At 34.3% G+C, this 18,403-nt stretch overlaps 1 protein-coding gene across 4 annotated transcripts in view; it reads left to right on the top strand.

Annotated features, from left to right (window-relative positions):
- Window positions 1-18,403, top strand: part of LOC125679262 (uncharacterized) — a 62,242-nt gene that overhangs the window by 29,333 nt on the left and 14,506 nt on the right. For all 4 annotated transcript variants that reach the window (XM_048918357.2, XM_048918358.2, XM_056155754.1 and 1 more), the window contains 16 exons: window positions 335-496; window positions 3,170-3,271; window positions 8,310-8,615; window positions 8,723-8,856; window positions 8,960-9,023; window positions 13,032-13,211; window positions 13,324-13,626; window positions 13,772-14,203; window positions 14,389-14,489; window positions 14,586-14,670; window positions 14,751-14,894; window positions 15,718-15,900; window positions 16,017-16,121; window positions 16,346-16,699; window positions 16,809-16,903; window positions 16,996-17,071. In XM_048918357.2, coding sequence (XP_048774314.2) covers window positions 335-496; window positions 3,170-3,271; window positions 8,310-8,615; window positions 8,723-8,856; window positions 8,960-9,023; window positions 13,032-13,211; window positions 13,324-13,626; window positions 13,772-14,203; window positions 14,389-14,489; window positions 14,586-14,670; window positions 14,751-14,894; window positions 15,718-15,900; window positions 16,017-16,121; window positions 16,346-16,699; window positions 16,809-16,903; window positions 16,996-17,071 — 2,826 coding nt within the window. The remainder of the gene's footprint in view (window positions 1-334; window positions 497-3,169; window positions 3,272-8,309; window positions 8,616-8,722; window positions 8,857-8,959; window positions 9,024-13,031; window positions 13,212-13,323; window positions 13,627-13,771; window positions 14,204-14,388; window positions 14,490-14,585; window positions 14,671-14,750; window positions 14,895-15,717; window positions 15,901-16,016; window positions 16,122-16,345; window positions 16,700-16,808; window positions 16,904-16,995; window positions 17,072-18,403) is intronic.

Below are 18,403 nucleotides of genomic sequence, written 5' to 3'. Positions count from 1 at the left end.
GGAATATAAGGATAAATTTCCTATGAATTAAGGGACTTGTCAAGTTGAAATATATTAATCCTCCTATAATTAATATAAACTCTATTTAAATCTCTCCTACTGCTTTGGATTCATTTCAGAAATCTTTAAATTCCATACGGTACATTGTACTCTTACTTATACAGATATGATTTGATTTTAGCTTCCGTGTTCATTCTGTTTCTTTGTAGCCGGTGTCATTAAATCGGACTATATCAGTGCAAGTAATATGTCAACCTCTGACAATACTAGACTCCTAAACTATTTCTTCTGTTATTCAACTATGAAAATTATTGTTGATTTTTCTTTGCTGCAGAAGGAAAACATATTATAGAAGAAAATGTAACGTGGTTGGAAGGCATTGTTACTTGTCAAAATAAGAGCATGCCCAGCACTAAACGAGAACAACTAAATGCCTTGAATGTTACGGGGGTCTGGCTTAACCTTTACCTTCGTCCGATTCAGAGTCAGCAAGAAGGTAAACTGGAAAGAATTCATTTGTATGAAACCAACAGAATTTATCCACTAACCTCTCTGATTAAATTTCAGAGCAAGAGATGACATGATTGATGTTTTTAATGTCCATTATTACTTAGATAAGAATATTTACTCACACAGCGATTCATACTTCTAAATCCGCCATTGTGACAGCTTTCCTGATCAATATTTGGTGTTGCTATGAAAATTATGTAAATGGACCAAGAATAGAATGTTAGTCTGAGTATTTGCATAACTTGTGTAAAAGGAGGATTACAACTTTTTGTAACTCTCAACAGTTTAACATAAAAGCAGATTTTAAAACCACAGAATTAAACGGTGACAGGCAAAAAGATATATAGTTTTGTTCTTTCTACTACTCTGTATCCGGAAATGATAAATTAGTTTAACCAGGAAGTGTGAATTGTGTGTAGGTAAATTGTATTTGAAAAAAAAATATATTGAAAAGGAAATAAAGAAAAAAGATATTCAAGATACAAAACTAGATATTATACGAAAGCCCATTGAGCTCATTTTCGTAGCTCATTTTTTTTTTTTTTTTAATTTTCGCGTTATAACGCGAAACTTTCATGAATAAACGCAAACGTTTTAGCGTAGATTTTGCTTATAAACACTAAATTGAATGCACTCAATATTAAAAACAGTAGCATGAAATAATTTGTTCATTACAATGAAGAAAAATAACGATAAACTTGTCCAGTTGTACTTTGTAATTTTGTATATGCAAATCTCATGACATAATTTGACTGCTTTAAGAACATCTTATTGACCTTTGATTCTGTTGTACATATTTTGTGTTATTAATTGTCACATAGGAGAGGTCTTTCTAGACAAAAATATGTTAAAACCAAAAGCAAAAGCAAACCAAAATGGCAAAATTATAAAAGAGGTAGTTACAAAGGTTGCTATGAGAATTCTAGGGGTTTTTATCAAAAGATGACAGCCAAGGGACATAACAGTGGTGGATCCAGGATTTGTGGTTAAAGGGGGGGGGGGGTAACTTTATGAGGCAGGGATCTGGGGGCCGCCAGTGGTGGGGGCCTTGGGGGCGAAGCCCACGAAAACTACTCAATTTTACAGATTTTAAAGGACTCGAAATATGTCTCCTATGTAGTCATTTTTACTATTTTCTATCATTTTTAATAAGGTGAAATTAATCAAATGAGGCAAATTTTAAGGGTTTACTGGGGAATTGTAAGTACTCCGAATAAAAGTAATTCAATAAATCAAAAGCTTTTTTTTCATTTATTTCTCCGAGAAAGGAAAAAATGATTGCTTCTTTTATCGTTTACATTTTTCTAAACAAGAGACCAAAATTTAAGTGTCTAAGAAATGTACTTGTAGAGGGCGTTTGAATGATAAGAATGCATGGAAATGTGACTATTTTGGTCATATTCGGACCCCTGCATCTAAATTGAAATTTTAAATTGCAATATATGCCGAATCATATACAAAAACAATATATTTGCTACATCTTGTTCTTGGAACCCAACAACTATTTTGAAGAGGTAGGATATGATTGTTAGTGCTTGTCAGTGGAACTTCATTGCCAGTTTCTGTACACGATACGGGTATTGCTTTCTGTAAGATATTTATATTTGATAAATTTCACTCATGTGAGTGATCAATGATGCAATTTACGGGAGAAAATCCAGATTTTGATTTCTTTTTCCAACTTCTTTTAAATCAATCTTCCTGACTAACAAATATGTGTTTAAAACTAAAAATCTTTATCCCTAAAATGTATTCCTATCAGTTCGTGGATATATTCTAGGTAAAACAAATATGCTTAACTAGTATTTAAATCCTTCAGGTTTACAACTATTTTATAGATATACATGTATATTGTTTATTGCAAAAAATACTCATTCTTTTTATTAATTTATTTGATATATCTCACTCAGTGCATCAAAGAATGGGTTCAAAATGTAAGGTGAAGATAACGAACAGTGATCAATCTCATAAATCTCCCTAACGCTGAAAGCCCCACATTGTAATCAAGAATCAATCTTACCCTAAAGGTTATTTTTGTCAGAATACTTTTGTAGATAAAGATATCTGTTACATCAAAATTAGAACTCTCTCTATCCCTCTCTTTCTCATATGGAACGTGATAAGAAAGAAAAAAGAATTGCACGATTTTTATATTTAGTAAGAAATAAATTTTGCAGGAGGAAAACAATGTGTTTTTATGCCAATGAAATGTCACATTTAACAACAATGAAGGTACATGTAGCTGCAGAACTGTAGCTCTCTGGGAGAACAACTTGAATATATCAGAGAGTTACAGATCCACCCCTTCTAAAAACCTTTGATTTACAGCGCAGTTTTCTGTGCATGTTTGAGGTCTTATACCACTGTATGTTTGCACCGTCATCTCAAAATTTTGATACAAACATCCTAACAAACAAAACTCTGTGGAGTTCGAATTGACCGGCAAACTAACATAGCTACATCGAAAACGAAATTACATGTATTTGAATTCGTTAGTTTTCAATTCGCCTGGGGCGTTGATCAATGTTTGAACACAAGAGTAGTGAGAACATAAGGTGCGAGACCTAGAGTCCTGCAGCTACAAAGGAGATATTCTACCAAGTTATAAGTGGTAATGACAATTCGAACAGCTAGAGAAAGTTTTCATCATTTCTTTCAGGTTGCATCAAGTACTCCCCAGACCTCCTCTGTGCACAACTAACAGAGAACTCCACCATGCATACCCTGAATTGTTCGCATATCTTACCGGAGAACTGCACAGGTAGGAGCTAACATTGCATCAAGTCTACACTTCCGCGGACTTTCCAATCGACCAGGGGTGTCCGACCACGGACTACCGGAAATATTTGGCGCTGATGTCTGTGAAAACATATCAAAAGTGGCAAGATTTTGCGCCCTAGAAATACACTAAGCATGCTCTAGAAATACACTAAGCATGCTCGTTGTTCTTGTATTGGAACATGAGGGTATGGTGAAGCATAGAGTTCTCCGAGGGCAATATAGAGTAATGTTACATTGGTACCATGGATGGAACAAGCACTATTCTATATGTATATATATCATACATTGATTTTGTTTTAAAAGTTTGAAGTCCATGAATTACATGTACATTATATATAACAAGAAGTAATTTTTGTTTTATATTTTCAATATCATGGTGAATTTGTATCGGGTCGGTTGTCGAAACATGGTTGAAATCGTAGAACTATCAGTTTACCGTAAAGCGGACATCCATTTTACACTGACGAACTGACATAGAAATAAACATAAACAAATACTTATATGATACTTATGATACGCACATAGCTTTGGGTGATTTGCAGAGGATTTTTTTAAATTACGGTAAAAGGCTGGGTTCACGTATAGCCTTATTTGGCCCTGTAGATTTTCAAAACCTTCATAGTTGATCTTCTCCTTTAGACATAAAAAACGAACACGATAAAGGGTAAAGGTCCCTGATTATGACATAATTTTCATCGTAGTTTGTGCATTATGTCATCACAAAGTATTTATCATTGCCCTTTTGACAGGTTTTCATTTCAAAAACCAGTAACTTCAACTGTGAGATGTTGTGATTTTTTTCTCTATCGAATACAGCATGCGATTTATTTTTTATCTATAGAACTGTGACTGATACTTTTAAATACACATTGTTTATGAAAAGTGAAGATTTAAAAAAAAAACAAGAAGATAACGAACAGTGATTAATCTCATAAATCCTATAAAGAATACAAAATTAAGTGTAGGTAAACACGGACCCCTGGACACACCAGAGGCGGTATCAGGTGACTCGTAGGAATAAGCATCTCCGTTGAACCGTCATACTCGTCCTGAACCCTCGCTATCTTGATCAGGTAAACGAGTAATCCGTAGTAAACATCATTGTGTAAAGAACGGTCGAACAATTGGTATGAACCACGTCAGACAAAAATCCACGTAATGACAGGTTGTACTTGCAAATTATATCATTTAACGACCTTAGATTTTGTTAAATGCTGACGTTAAACGCCTGTAACACCATTTCTTTTTTCAGTAGCCTGTCTTTATTTAAAAATTGATCATGTGCAGGACATGTTCTTGCATATCGAATTAACTGAGACACATAAACACCATATGGAGGTGAAAACGAAAAATTGCTACATAAATATGGGAAGCTGACGATGGAAAAGTCATTTCATTTGTCAAGAAGTTGTTGGGTTGTTAGTTTGCTGTTAACGTCTATATTCAATCAACTATCTAAATATAAAGAAAATATGGCAAACTTTGTGGTCACTTTTATTCGAATTCACTGGGATATATATCGAATCGACATATGTATAAAAATGAGTTTTGTTAATTGATAAAACGTTGACCATGTATCTAAATGTTTAAGGTCACAGTAAGAGAAAATCTTCTGTTTTATAAGAATACAAAAACGGGTCAGCTAATAAAGGAGCAAAACTTGCGCTCAAGGGAAATCCATTGAGTATTGAAAGAACTAATCATCAAAGAGAGCTTAGATTTTGTCAAATCATCTTTCTAAGAGCAACTTGTGCATATAATCAAATGGTAAATAACAAAGTAGTCGTTGTCTGATCACAAAATACGAATATTTCCGAATTATATTTTTGTTGAAGAAGCAGTTGTCTGTGATATAAAAAAAAGCGTGACATTTAATGTATTGGGGAATGGTGATATAAGGTGTTGAAATATTCTTCATTTTGATATTGGAAAAGTTTTTGATTTGATTCTTCGTCATAAAAGGGTTCAGTCGTGTATTCCAACTTATTTCAAGTTCAAGTCTACACCCTGTATTTCCTACAGCTATACTTCTACTATTGCATCCAAACTTTTTAATTATAAACAAACTTTGCAGTGCTTAGATATAGACCATCTTATTCTTATACGTAATCCACCAACATGTTCTTGTTCTTCATCTTCTTTCAACTACAGTCCAGCTGGACATGTCATTACTGGTGATGTTAATATAGTTGAAAATGAGGACCTCAAACCACTTATTCTTAAAGGCCCTAAATACAGAGAACCTCGGTCTTTTAATTGGCAACAGAACTTCATCTCTATTATGAGTTCTGTCGAAGATTATGCCAGACGATGGACTAAATATGAAAAACAAGAACTTGATACATTGTCAGAATGGGTTAAAAGCATAAGAGGGATATTAAAATCCCGCATTAGACACATGAAAACAAAAGTACGTACCATCTATCCTTCTGTGTTTAGTAAACCAGAAGTGATAAAAGAATTAGATAGGTTACATGAGGAATATGTTTTGGTTCCAGCTGACAAAGCTAGTAACAACATTGTCTTTGTTTGTAAGGCTCATTATTACAACTGTATTTTAAACGAACTTAGCATTAATTCCACTTTTGGTAATCATACTTATACTCCAACTGTCCTTTCAAAAGACGAAATTCTTCAAAACCATGCTTCAGTTTTAGACACATTTGATATTCCAGTCAATGGGTCGAATGAATATGAGTTACCGTACCTATACTGGATTCCTAAACTACATAAAAACCCTTACAAACAAAGATACATTGCTGGATCCAGTAAGTGCTCTACCAAGCCCCTATCTTTGCTCCTCACGAAAATGTTAACAGCTGTGAAGGAGAAACTTCAAACTTACTGTGCGACTACATATGCCAGAAGTGGTGTTAATCAAATGTGGATTCTAAAAAATTCTAGAGAACTTTTAGTAAACTTGAAATCACATAATTTTTCCCAAATCAATAGCATTAAAACCTATGACTTTTCAACACTATACACGACCATTCCTCACGATAAATTAAAGACTAGACTTTTTGACATCATATACAGTTGCTTCTGCAACAAAAACGGAAAACGGAAACATTCATATCTAGTGATCAGTCATTCAAAAACTTACTTTGTTAAACACCACTCTGATTCCACGCACAAGTACTCTGAAGTTGAAATAAAAAATATGCTAGAGTTCCTCATTGACAATATCTTCGTGGTCTTTGGTGATCAGGTCTTCCAACAGTCTGTTGGAATTCCCATGGGCACGAATTGTGCTCCTTTGTTAGCTGACCTGTTTTTATATTCATATGAAGCAGAATTTATTCAAAAACTTCTACGTGAGAAGAAAAAATCTCTCGCTGTGACCTTCAATTCGACTTTTAGGTATATCGATGACGTTTTGTCTATTAACAATGATAGCTTTCATTCATATGTCGATTTGATATATCCCTGTGAGCTCGAAATAAAGGACACCACAGAGTCGTCCACTTCTGCTTCATACTTAGATATTTTATTGAAAGTAGACATTAACGGCAAACTAACAACTCAACTGTATGACAAACGGGATGATTTCAGCTTCTCCATCGTCAACTTCCCACATTTATATAGCAATATTCCATTATCACCTGCATATGGTGTTTATATATCTCAACTGATTCGATATGCAAGAGCTTGTTCTAGGTATAGTCAGTTTTTAAATCGAGGTAAGCTACTGACAAACAAGTTGATGGTACAAGGATTTCAACAGTCTCGATTGAAGTCAGCATTTCGCAAATTCTATGGTCGTTATAACGATCTAGTTCGTCAATACAACCTCGCATTGGGTCCAATGCTGTCTGACGTGTTTCATACCGATTGTTAAGCCGTTCTTGGCACACTGATTTTGACTGCGGATAACTCCGTTTACCTGATCAGGATATGGGGCTCACGGCGGGTGTGACCGGTCAACAGGGGATGCTTACTCCTCCTAGGCACCTGATCCCACATCTGGTGTGTCCAGGGGTCCGTGTTTGCCCAACCATCTATTTTGTATTGCTTGTAGGAGTTATGAGATTGATCACTGTTCGTTATCTTCACCTTGCATTTAGTTCTTTAACAATATTCCATTATCACATGCATATGGTGTTTATATCTCTCAACTGATTCGATGCGCAAATGTCTGGTCTGCTTATGGTAAGTTTTTAAATCGAAGCAGGCTATTGACAAACAAGTTGATGGTGCAGGGGTTCCAACAGTCTCTTTTAAAGTCAGCATTACGCAAATGCTATGATAGTTATAACGATCTGGTTTGCCAATACAACATATCATTTGGTCAAATGTTGTCTGACGGGTTTCATGCCGATTGTTAGGCCGTCCTTGGCACACTGATTTTGATTACGGATAACTCCGTTTACTTGATCAAGATATAGGGCTCACCTCAGGTGTGACCGGTCGACAGGGGATGCTTACTCCTAGGCACGTGATGCCACCTCTGGTATATCCAGGGGTCCGTGTTTGCCCAGCTCTCTATTTTGTATTGCTTATTGGAGGTATGAGATGGATCACTGTTCGTTATCTTCGCCTTTCTTTGGATGTTTTGGGAATATATGTACATTACTTTTTCCATATGTTGTGGCAAAACACTTCTAGAATTTCTTCTTCATAGCAGTTAGTATTTTCATCAGGAGTATAGAAAGGGTTTGGTAGAACTTCTATTGAGTCATGCAATGTATCTCTGATTTTTACCATTCAGCGACCATGGTACAGTGCATTACGAAATAAACTACATTTTGACAATGTTACCATTATCTTGATATTTTGGACTGTATACAGTTGGAGCCAATATGACCTGTGAATTTTTCATCCCCAAACCTCAATATATGAAATGTTTTGTATCCTTTATCGCTGAGAATACTTAGCAATGAATAAATGAAGGTTCTATTAGGGAATATTCACAAATTTGTTACGAAATTCAATTCAGTATCCAAGCACCCTATACTAATAGACAATCCTATAAACACAGGGTAGTTACTGTAATAAGAGAGGTATACTTGTTTTAACAGATTATAGAAATGAAAGATCGACTGCTACATCTCAGATCACAAACTCTAGCGTCACAACATTACCATCAGCTACAAGTCAAAGCTCACCAGAATTCTCAGAGTCAACAACACAAACCATAGTAACCACAGCAGGTCCATCTCTAACTTGGTCTGAAGCTCATCAATACTGCTGCAACTCTTCACAGACCCTGCTATCAGCAACAGACGACACTTATCAGAATCATGTTAATGCATCGATTAATGGAGATTTTGATAACGTTTGGCTAAATGAAATTTATCATATCGGGCCTTGGATATTATTGCAATGTAATCATTTCTATGATTTACTCTTTTTAAAATGAATTCATTCGCACATTACAACAGTTCTAAAGATTGTTTTATCATAAAGAGGACGTGTTTTGTATCTATTTCAGATGTGAGATTTAAGCCAGATGGTATGATTGCAAATAAAATGACTGATGCTCACTCCGAAATACTCAGACAAGTATATCGATGTTCGTATGCATGTGAAAATAATATTTATTTTCGCATACATCTTGATATGAAGGTATGATGAATTAATGAAATCTAGAAATTGCAACACATAAAAGTTTTCAATTCGACGTCAGGTCATATTTTTTTAGTACTAGATAATTATTTCTTTATTATAGAATACGGAATGTAAATGTAACGATTATTTGCCGGAACCTGTGACCCTGCCTGATTATTCAGTCGGTATGTAGGACTTTATTCACATAGAAGTAGATATCGATATAATGTCGAGGTATAATTTCAAAATCCAAACTGTAAATACCTGCGTTAATGTCGAAAATTTCTATTGGAAAATTTGAATAAAGAATATGTTGGTAGTATAACCAGTAATCTTATCCATATAATAAGATGAAGATAATTTTCACAACTACCAAAGTAGTTGTAGAACTTGGATGTTCAGTTATACAGATTAATCCATGTATATTAAACGATTCAACATTAGAAACGTCAGATTTCTGACAAATGGTGAAATTTGGCACTACTGAGATAAATACACGATGCAACTGGAATGGATATATGATTTCGTTGGCTAATTACTTCGTTACTAGCTTGAAAATACGGATGTATATTTAATTGCTGTTATAAAATTTAGAAATTCATTTCAAAATTAAGGATTATCTCCTACAAGCATAGCTCTTATCCTTTGACGATTTGACTCCACTTTTTGGCACACTGTTTTCCCTTATAATACTATAATAGCTCTAACAATTCATTGTTATTTCGGATTTCAAACATTTCGGTTGAGCATCACTGAAGAGACATTATTTGTCGAAATGCGCATCTGGTGCATCAAAATTGGTACCGTGTAAGTTTTACATAAGGAATGTGAATTACTTTCATTCCTTATCATTTAATTTAGTAAAAGGCATTTGGTGTCATTTGATGAATAGATTAATTCTTTATGACGCAGATCAATATTTACGAAAGCCGAATAGTTTCATATATGAAAAAGTAAAAAAAAATTTAACTCGTTATAACGAGTTAGTATCTCGTAATAACGATTTAATATCTCGTTATAACGAGTTAATTATCTCGTTATAACGAGTTAATTATCTCGTTATAACGAGATAATTAACTCGTTATAACGAGTTAGTATCTCGTTATAACGAGATAATTAACTCGTTATAACGAGATGTTAAATCGTTATTACGAGATACTAACTCGTTATAAGGAGTTAAGTATCTCGTTATAACGAGTTAGTATCTCGTTATAACGAGTTAATATCTCGTTATAACGAGTTAAGTATCTCTTTATAACGAGTTAAGTATCTCGTTATAACGAGTTAGTATCTCGTAATAACGAGTTGATTATCTCGTTATAACGAGTTAATATCTCCTAATAACGAGTTAATTATCTCGTTATAACGAGTTAGTATCTCGTTATAACGAATTAATTATCTCGTTATAACGAGTTAAGTATCTCGTTTTAACGAATTAGTATTTATGGAGGGCCTGTTCTTTCCAAAATTTCGATAAACTGATTAGAAATTATTTGAATTGCATATGATTATTTCATAATGACTATTGTGCAAGATTTTATTTGTCGTAAAGATGACAAGAAAATGTTAGATATTGCTTTAAACAAATTAACATGTGATGATTCATTTTTTTTCTACTCAACAAAAATACCTACTTTCCCTTGTCAAGAATAAATGTAAATTGTGTCGTTTTGATAACAAGTCGAGTAAATACAACAATGCTTTGGCAAAATGTTTGAGCTAATTTCATATTTGAGCAAAAATCAGCCAGCCTAGATGCTGATGATTCTTTTGCGAATATAGACATATTTATACATCTCATGCAAGCTTGTTAGTACAAGAAGTAAAGTCCCCTTTCCCCTTTTTAACAGCGTTGATTTACCGTTATTTTCTACATTAAAAACTTTCTTTGCAATCCAAAGTAAGATAGTTTGGGTTACTCTCCCTTTTATTTCATATTTTCAAAGTAGTATCGAGTGTTAAGGATGTAGGTTTGAACAAGTAGAGGTAACGAACGTTGACGGTCACACAGCCGTGAACCCTATATCTGTAAGAGATACAAGACTCCGATGGTCTATCATGTCAGATACGGGACTGGTACGATCCGCGTAGCGGCGAGTGATCAGTCCCGTATCTGACATAATAGACCATCGGAGTCTTGTATTTTAGGTAAAATATTGTTCTATCTAAAACAGTACTTCTCATAATATTGGCCTGTTCTTAATAATACTGGACTATGTTCAGTACAGTATGAAAAATAAAGTACTGTCAAGACAAAGAACTAACGTCACAACAATGTTTTAATGATCAGGTAAACAAGTAATCCGTGGTTGAAATTAGTATGTAAAGAATGTCCTACCAATTGATATAATGAATTGAAATTATGTAGAAAAGGACGAATACTCGCTAAACCCCGCCCCATCCCCTCTGTTTACAATATTGTGGGTGTGCTTTCACTTGCCCCCACCCCATCCCGGATTTTAAAATTTGGATTTTCATTCTTTTTTATTTGATTTTGCTTGTCAAGAATTACACGTATAGACAATTGTGACGCCAACTTCTCAGAAGATTACACCTACCACTTCTCTCACTTTGAAAACAGTTCTACGTGCTTGAATTATCAATCCACCAATAAATAATAGAATCATTCATGGGTTAAATGCTGTATGATGTGTTTCATACCAATTGTTAGGTTATTCTTGACGCGCGGATTCTGACTACAGATTACTCCGTTTACCTGGTCAAGATATAGTGCTCTTGGCGGATGTGACCGGTCTGCAGGGGGTGCTTACTCCTCCTAGGCACCTGATCCCACCTCTGGTATATGCAGGGGTCCGTGTTTGCCCATTTTTAAAATTTGTATTCCTTATAGGAGTTATGAGATTGATCACTGTTCGTTATCTTCACCTTTTCATGAAGATAGAGCAGGTAGCAGGACATATCCGTCTTGCAAAGAAAATTAATACTACATCTACTTTAAATTCATGCTTTTAATAGATCCTAGCCAACAGCAGCTTGGATTTATTTATGTTATATCACCATAAAAAGGTATAACCGATAAGTAATATATTTACTTACAAACATCAGGAAATTAATATACAGGGTACTGTGGTGATTTACTTTTACAGCATACACGCATTTTTACCAACATTTACAAAGTTGATATGTGAATTTAACTCTGAAAAATCTAGATTAAGAACACATTTTCAGATTCTCTTAATGGTTATTTTTTATTTCTTTAAGTACATGTAATTGTAGTATTGCAACGACTTGCTTAAAAACTAATCTTAGATTTCATGAACAATCTTGAGAAGGACCTACAAAGTTTCCATAATATATCTTGTTATTGCAAGTTCATTATCTCGTTATAACGAGTTCATTATCTCTATATAACGAGTTAATTATCTCGTTATAACGAGATAATTAACTCGTTATAACGAGACACTAACTCGTTATAACGAGATGTTTAAGTCGTTATAACGAGGCACTAACTCGTTATAACGAGATGATTAACTCGTTATAACGAGATAATTAAGTCGTTATAACGAAATAAATAAGTCGTTATAACGAGATACTAACTCGTTATAACGAGATAAGTAAGTCGTTATAACGAGATAATTAAGTCGTTATAACGAGATAGCTAACTCGTTATAACGAGATAATTAAGTCGTTATAACGAGATAGCTAACTCGTTATAACGAGATAATAACTCGTTATAACGAGATATTAACTCGTTATAACGAGATAATTAAGTCGTTATAACGAGATAACTAACTCGTTATAACGAGATAATTAACTCGTTATAATGAGATAACTAACTTGTTATAACGAGATACTAACTCGTTATAACGAGATACCGATTCGTTACAACGAGTTAGATTTTTTTTATTACTTTTCAAAATTGAGCCTATCCGGCTTTCGTAAATATTACAACAACAACAAAATAAAAATAAAGAAGAGTACCTAGACCTTTTGTAATGTCATTCCTAGAACGCCATATGGCACGACTGAATGGAACTTAAATGATATGATGTAAAGAATGTTGATAAAATTATATGAAGCAATCAAATTGCGTATTACAAGTGAAATCAGCTTTATGAAAAATAAAGTTGCTCAGCAAATCAGATTGTATGTTACAAACGATTATTGAATGATTCATAAAGACATTACAATGTAAGATCAAATGAATTTAAAGAAAGTTATGTGTATTTTAGTTGGACGAAACATAAATCAGATCATTACAAGCATTGGAGGATTGGACGAACAGCTAACCAAAACTGAAGGGGAAATCTGTATGATCGCATCCCTGAATACAACAGTTCGACCAATCACCTACACAATAAGTACTCAATTATGTAATGAAACTTCCTCCATATTGTGCCAGAAAATAAACGGTACGTAGCTCAAATTATATTCCTGATATTTTTTGTAATATCTGAAACACATTGCACATAATCAGACATAATCGTTGATATTGATATGCAATTTGTTTTATTCGATCAACAGGGACAGAGATAGAATATTACTTTTCTGAAGACGCTGATACCTTTATAAACGGTGTTTTTTTCTGTGAGAATAAATCAGGGGTTCTTTTTTCACCTGTGAATTTTCAATCACATGCTCTGGAAAAATTATCTCAAATCGAGAAAACTGCAATGCCAGTGTGGACAGGAATTGTAAAAAGAAATAAATGGATTAAATCTAATTGTGATATGAACTATTATCCGGATAAGTGCAAAGTTCTATCAGCGAATGGGACAGAGGGGAAAATGGATTGTGAACAAAGTCATGTCGCAATTTGTCTCGCAGGTAAACTCACATTTGGTTGGGTGTTTTTTTTTGGGGGGGGGGTGTTTGTTTCTTTATTTTTTCTTGCATAATCTAATTCTTATATAAACTTGTTAAATTGATGTTAGAAGTTTCCAAATTATTCAAATGTATATTTCCATGGCAGAGAAAACAACAATTTTACCAACAACAGTGGAAACCACCCAGTATATAACAACAGAGCACATGACGACTGCCACGACAAATTCCATCCAAACAAGCACTAATGAAAATGAAGATAGAACCACGCAAAGAGGCATTGCAACTGGTTCATTCCTGAATTCAACCGCAGTTTCGGATATGCCAACAACACATACCCTGTTTGAGGTATCGACTGAATTTACAATAACAGAGCATATGACAACCACCGAGGACCCGAATAAAAAAACATGGTCTGACTGGCTACGTACGTGCTGTAACTCTTCTGAAAACTTGTATTACAATGGAATAGAAACAGAAAACAACAATTTTAATTTGACTTCAGAGATGAATGTTCAACATTATGATGAAATCTACATCAATAGTAGGTTAGGTATTGGAGACTGGATATTGTTTGTGGGTAAGTTTGGAATAGAATTCAGTGATATCTTTTTTATCATACAACAACGTACTTCTTTTCAGATTGCGCTGCTTAAATTCATTTTCGAAACTAGTCTAAATGACACTAGAATATCGATGCATATCTATTACTATGGGTTTTTTCCAAACAGTATAGGTCTAACGTAATTTACACTTTCATTGCAGGGACCTATAGGACAAATGCTACGTTAATTACATTGTCCGCCGATACTGATATATATGGTTGTGCATTACTTTGTAAACAATGCTGGTATTTCGGAATAAGGGTACGTCAGAATTTTGATGACCTTGAATGCCTTTCTTCTATCACACATTTTTTTATCGACACCAATTTCATATGTAAATTAATTTTGATATTTCAGAATAACAGTTGTATAAATATCACTAGTATGTTATACCTTGATGATGCTAATGGTGATGGGGATATGACAGAAGTTTATTCAACTAGTACGTATCATTTTTCAATCGTATTTAGTGTTGTTATTGAATAATTACATTTACATGCTGTGATACTTTATATTTGTCAGGGGGTATTGACGTAATAGAGTCGGGTGTACCGTCTGTTGGCGTGGGCTGTGTACAGATAAATTTAACCACAAAAGTATTTCCTGTCGTGTATACATTCAATGCGAAAGACTGTAACAATTCAGCACCAGCATTGTGTCAAAGAGGTAAGGATATTATATTACATTCAGTTTACATACTATGAATAAACTCATGTTCTATTTCTGTCATGTGGCATATCTTTTTAAGATTATTCATATGCCGATTCAATATTTCCCAGTGGACTAGAAATAAGAGGCCACAAAGTCTTTCGTATCTGTTTCATATTTGGGTATTTTATTTTACATAGATGTTAAAGGCAAACTAACAACTCATCTTTATAACAAATTTGAATACTCCAGCTTTTCCATTGTCAACTTCTTATATTTATGTTGCAATATTGCATTATCACCTGTTGATGGTGTTTATGTCTCCCACTAATTCAACACGTGGGAGAATGTTGTGCATATGATCAATTTTAAATCGAGGCAGATTATCAACAAATAAGTTGATATCACAGAAGTTTCAACAGTCTCGTTTAAATTAAACGTTTAGCATATTTCACAGTTGTTATAATGATCTTATTTGCAAATACAATCTGTCAATAGGTCGAATTCTCTGTCTGATGTGATTCATAACAATTATTACAATTTTTACATACTTATTTTGACTACGAATTCCTTCGTTTACATGATCAACATTTAGGGCTCATGGCGGGTGTGACCGGTCAACAGGGGATGCTTACTCCCCATAGACACCTGATCTCTGTGTCCAGCAGTCCTTTGTGTTTGCCCTTCTTTTCATTTTGTATTCTTTACAGGAATAATGAAATTTCATGTGGTAGAATAATTAGAATAAGAATTTTTGATCAATTACATGTATGTTTCCAAACTCTATTCTTAATCCGTTATGTTTGTAACATAAATGTTGTTTATTTTATGTTTACCAAAGAGAATGAATTTACCTACCTTACTAGCTCGGAACCTTTGGATTTCGAAACTTCTGAAGTATTTTGTAAGAACAATAGTGCAAAGCTAGGCTTCTCCTTCTCCAGTTATCATATCTACAAAAGTGGGATAAAAACTGGAATATACTGGATAACAGTTACAAGAAGAAATGATTTATATAAAACAGGTACACCTATATCCTTGTGAATTGAATAAGGACATTTTTATTGTATGATATGTACCCTTTTTCCATTAATGCATATAATCAGTGTTAGTTATCTTCACCTTTATTAAATATTTGAGATTGTGGAAACATAAACACTGGTGGATACTGCAGGAAAATGTTACTGAGTGGTGAAGTTGTCACAACAAGTTGTTCAGACAGGACATCCTCTATATGTGTGAAAGGTAATTTGTTGGAAATTACTAGTTTCGTCTTCAGAGACACTCATTGTAAATTATTTTTATACATGAGCAGTCCCCTTTACCAGACATTTTGCAACTGAAGCACAGATATAGACGGGTATGGTACCAATATTCTAAAATATCAAAGATCTTATTTTTAGATTCATTTTTGTGTGACATATTCGTCTGAGATAGATCAGTCGTTAGCGAAAATTTAATATTTCCAGAAAAAACTGCGACGACGACCACCACCACCACAACAAGTACAACCACCACCACGAGTACCACTTCCACCACCACCACTACTCACAGTCCTGACACCACACTAACTACTGCAACAACAACTACAACTGTCATGACGACAACAGCACGTCCCAGGGTGGAATACGACCACGAGGTTATGCCCGGTCTTAACAACATACAAGCTGCTCATCAGTGTGAAGGAATGTCTGGAAATTTGTGGAGATTTGATTTGATAGATATGGAAATTACGAATGCGTCACATATTCTCGACATGAAGGATTTGAATGAAACATGGACCGTCTATGGGTTATATGCCAGTCCCTGGATAGTGTCTATAGGTAGGAGTACATCAAATGCAGCTTAGTAATACATTATTGTATCTAATGAGATGAAAATTGTAAATTGTATTGAATTTACAATAAAAAGAACATATTATTCAAATTGCAGGATTGATGTCCGAAAATGAAAATATTACAACACCGTCAGAGAGAAAGCACCACTGTTCTTCATATTGCCAGAGCTTTTCCAGTTTTACATCACTGGTAAATCTCAATGTATTTTAAAGCTACCCATGTCTAAATATACAGTCTGTGATATTATATCTATTTAAATATTATATTGTTCCGTGTTTCAGACAAATTTATGTGATTGTTTTTGGAACAAATCCGATATGGTGCCTCATATCAACTCCACAGTCATGTATGATACCAGTAAGTAAATGTTCATAAAAGTTACTGTTTTGTCACCGTGAAATTGTGTATTTTATTGATCTTAATGTAGTGTTTGACATGTGAATATAAAATTTAAAATCGAGAAAGCTGGTATTATAGCATCGAAAAGTTCGGTGAATTTTGTCACCAATTGATTTTTTTTGTATCGAGGGAGTTGATTAGTTTTGTGGCATGGAGTTAATTGACAACTTTTGAAAAGAACTAGTGAGTTTATTTAGTATATCAGTGCATGTATATTTCTCAGTTATGAAACGTGTGCCATAAACCAACATTACTCTTTCTTACAGTTTTAACATGGGGTATGGGGATCTTGAATCATAGAGGACTATATTTTCAGCGGAATCAACGGAGTACTAAAATATCACTTTATTCCCTCATTTGAAAAATTTGAAAGTACTGACTTTTGCTTCCAATACAGAACAAACCTTGAACTGTCCGAATGGGACTAATACCCCCCACAAGGCACATTGAATGGTGAAAACTAGTGAATTTGTGCTCATTGAAGAATAAACACATCATTCTGACATGAAGAGGAACTCTATATTATTTGCAGTAAAGCGTTACTCAGATTATTTAAGATATACTTAATATAACTTCTGAATATTATTTCATGGATAACTATTCAACATCCATGAGTCAGTGAATGAACAATCTTATCCAGAGACAGATAGGCAGACAGACAAATAAATGGCCTGATGATTCCATTATACCCTCTCCTAAACCAATACAGTAGTCTCTGTGAGAGAAACAGATCGTTAAAATCTAAAAGACAAGGACTAAGCCCATAAAGTTGAAATACGCATGTTCAATACAAATATCAATAATTTCCCTGACTTTTAAAGAATCTCAATACAAATCACAGTTGAATAACGTCATTGTATATATAATTTAATGATAGACAGTCCTCCACTTCTGCTTCGTACTTAGATATTTTATTGAGTATGGATGTTGACGGCAAACGACCAACTCACTTTCTGACCAAACGGGATCGTTTCAGCTTATCCATCGTTTAAGGTATGAAACAATTCAGACAGCATTTGGTCCAATGATTGGTTGTATTGGTAAACCGAGGTGGGATCAGCTAACTAAGATAAGCAAGCATCCCCTGTTGACCGGTCACACCCACCCTGAGCCCTTTATCTTGATAAGGAAAACGGAGTTATCCGTAGTCAAAATCAATGTGTCAAGAACGGCCTAACAATCGGCATGAAACACGTCAGGCAGCATTTGACCCAATGCGAGGTTGTATTGACGAACTAGATCGTTATAACGACCATAATTAAATTTGCGAAATGCTTACTTAAAATGAGA

This window comes from Ostrea edulis, chromosome 2, assembly GCF_947568905.1.
Source record: "Ostrea edulis chromosome 2, xbOstEdul1.1, whole genome shotgun sequence".
Lineage (NCBI taxonomy): Eukaryota > Metazoa > Mollusca > Bivalvia > Ostreida > Ostreidae > Ostrea > Ostrea edulis.
The sequence above is the reverse complement of the archived record's forward strand: the minus strand, read 5'-3'. Positions and strand labels throughout refer to the sequence as shown.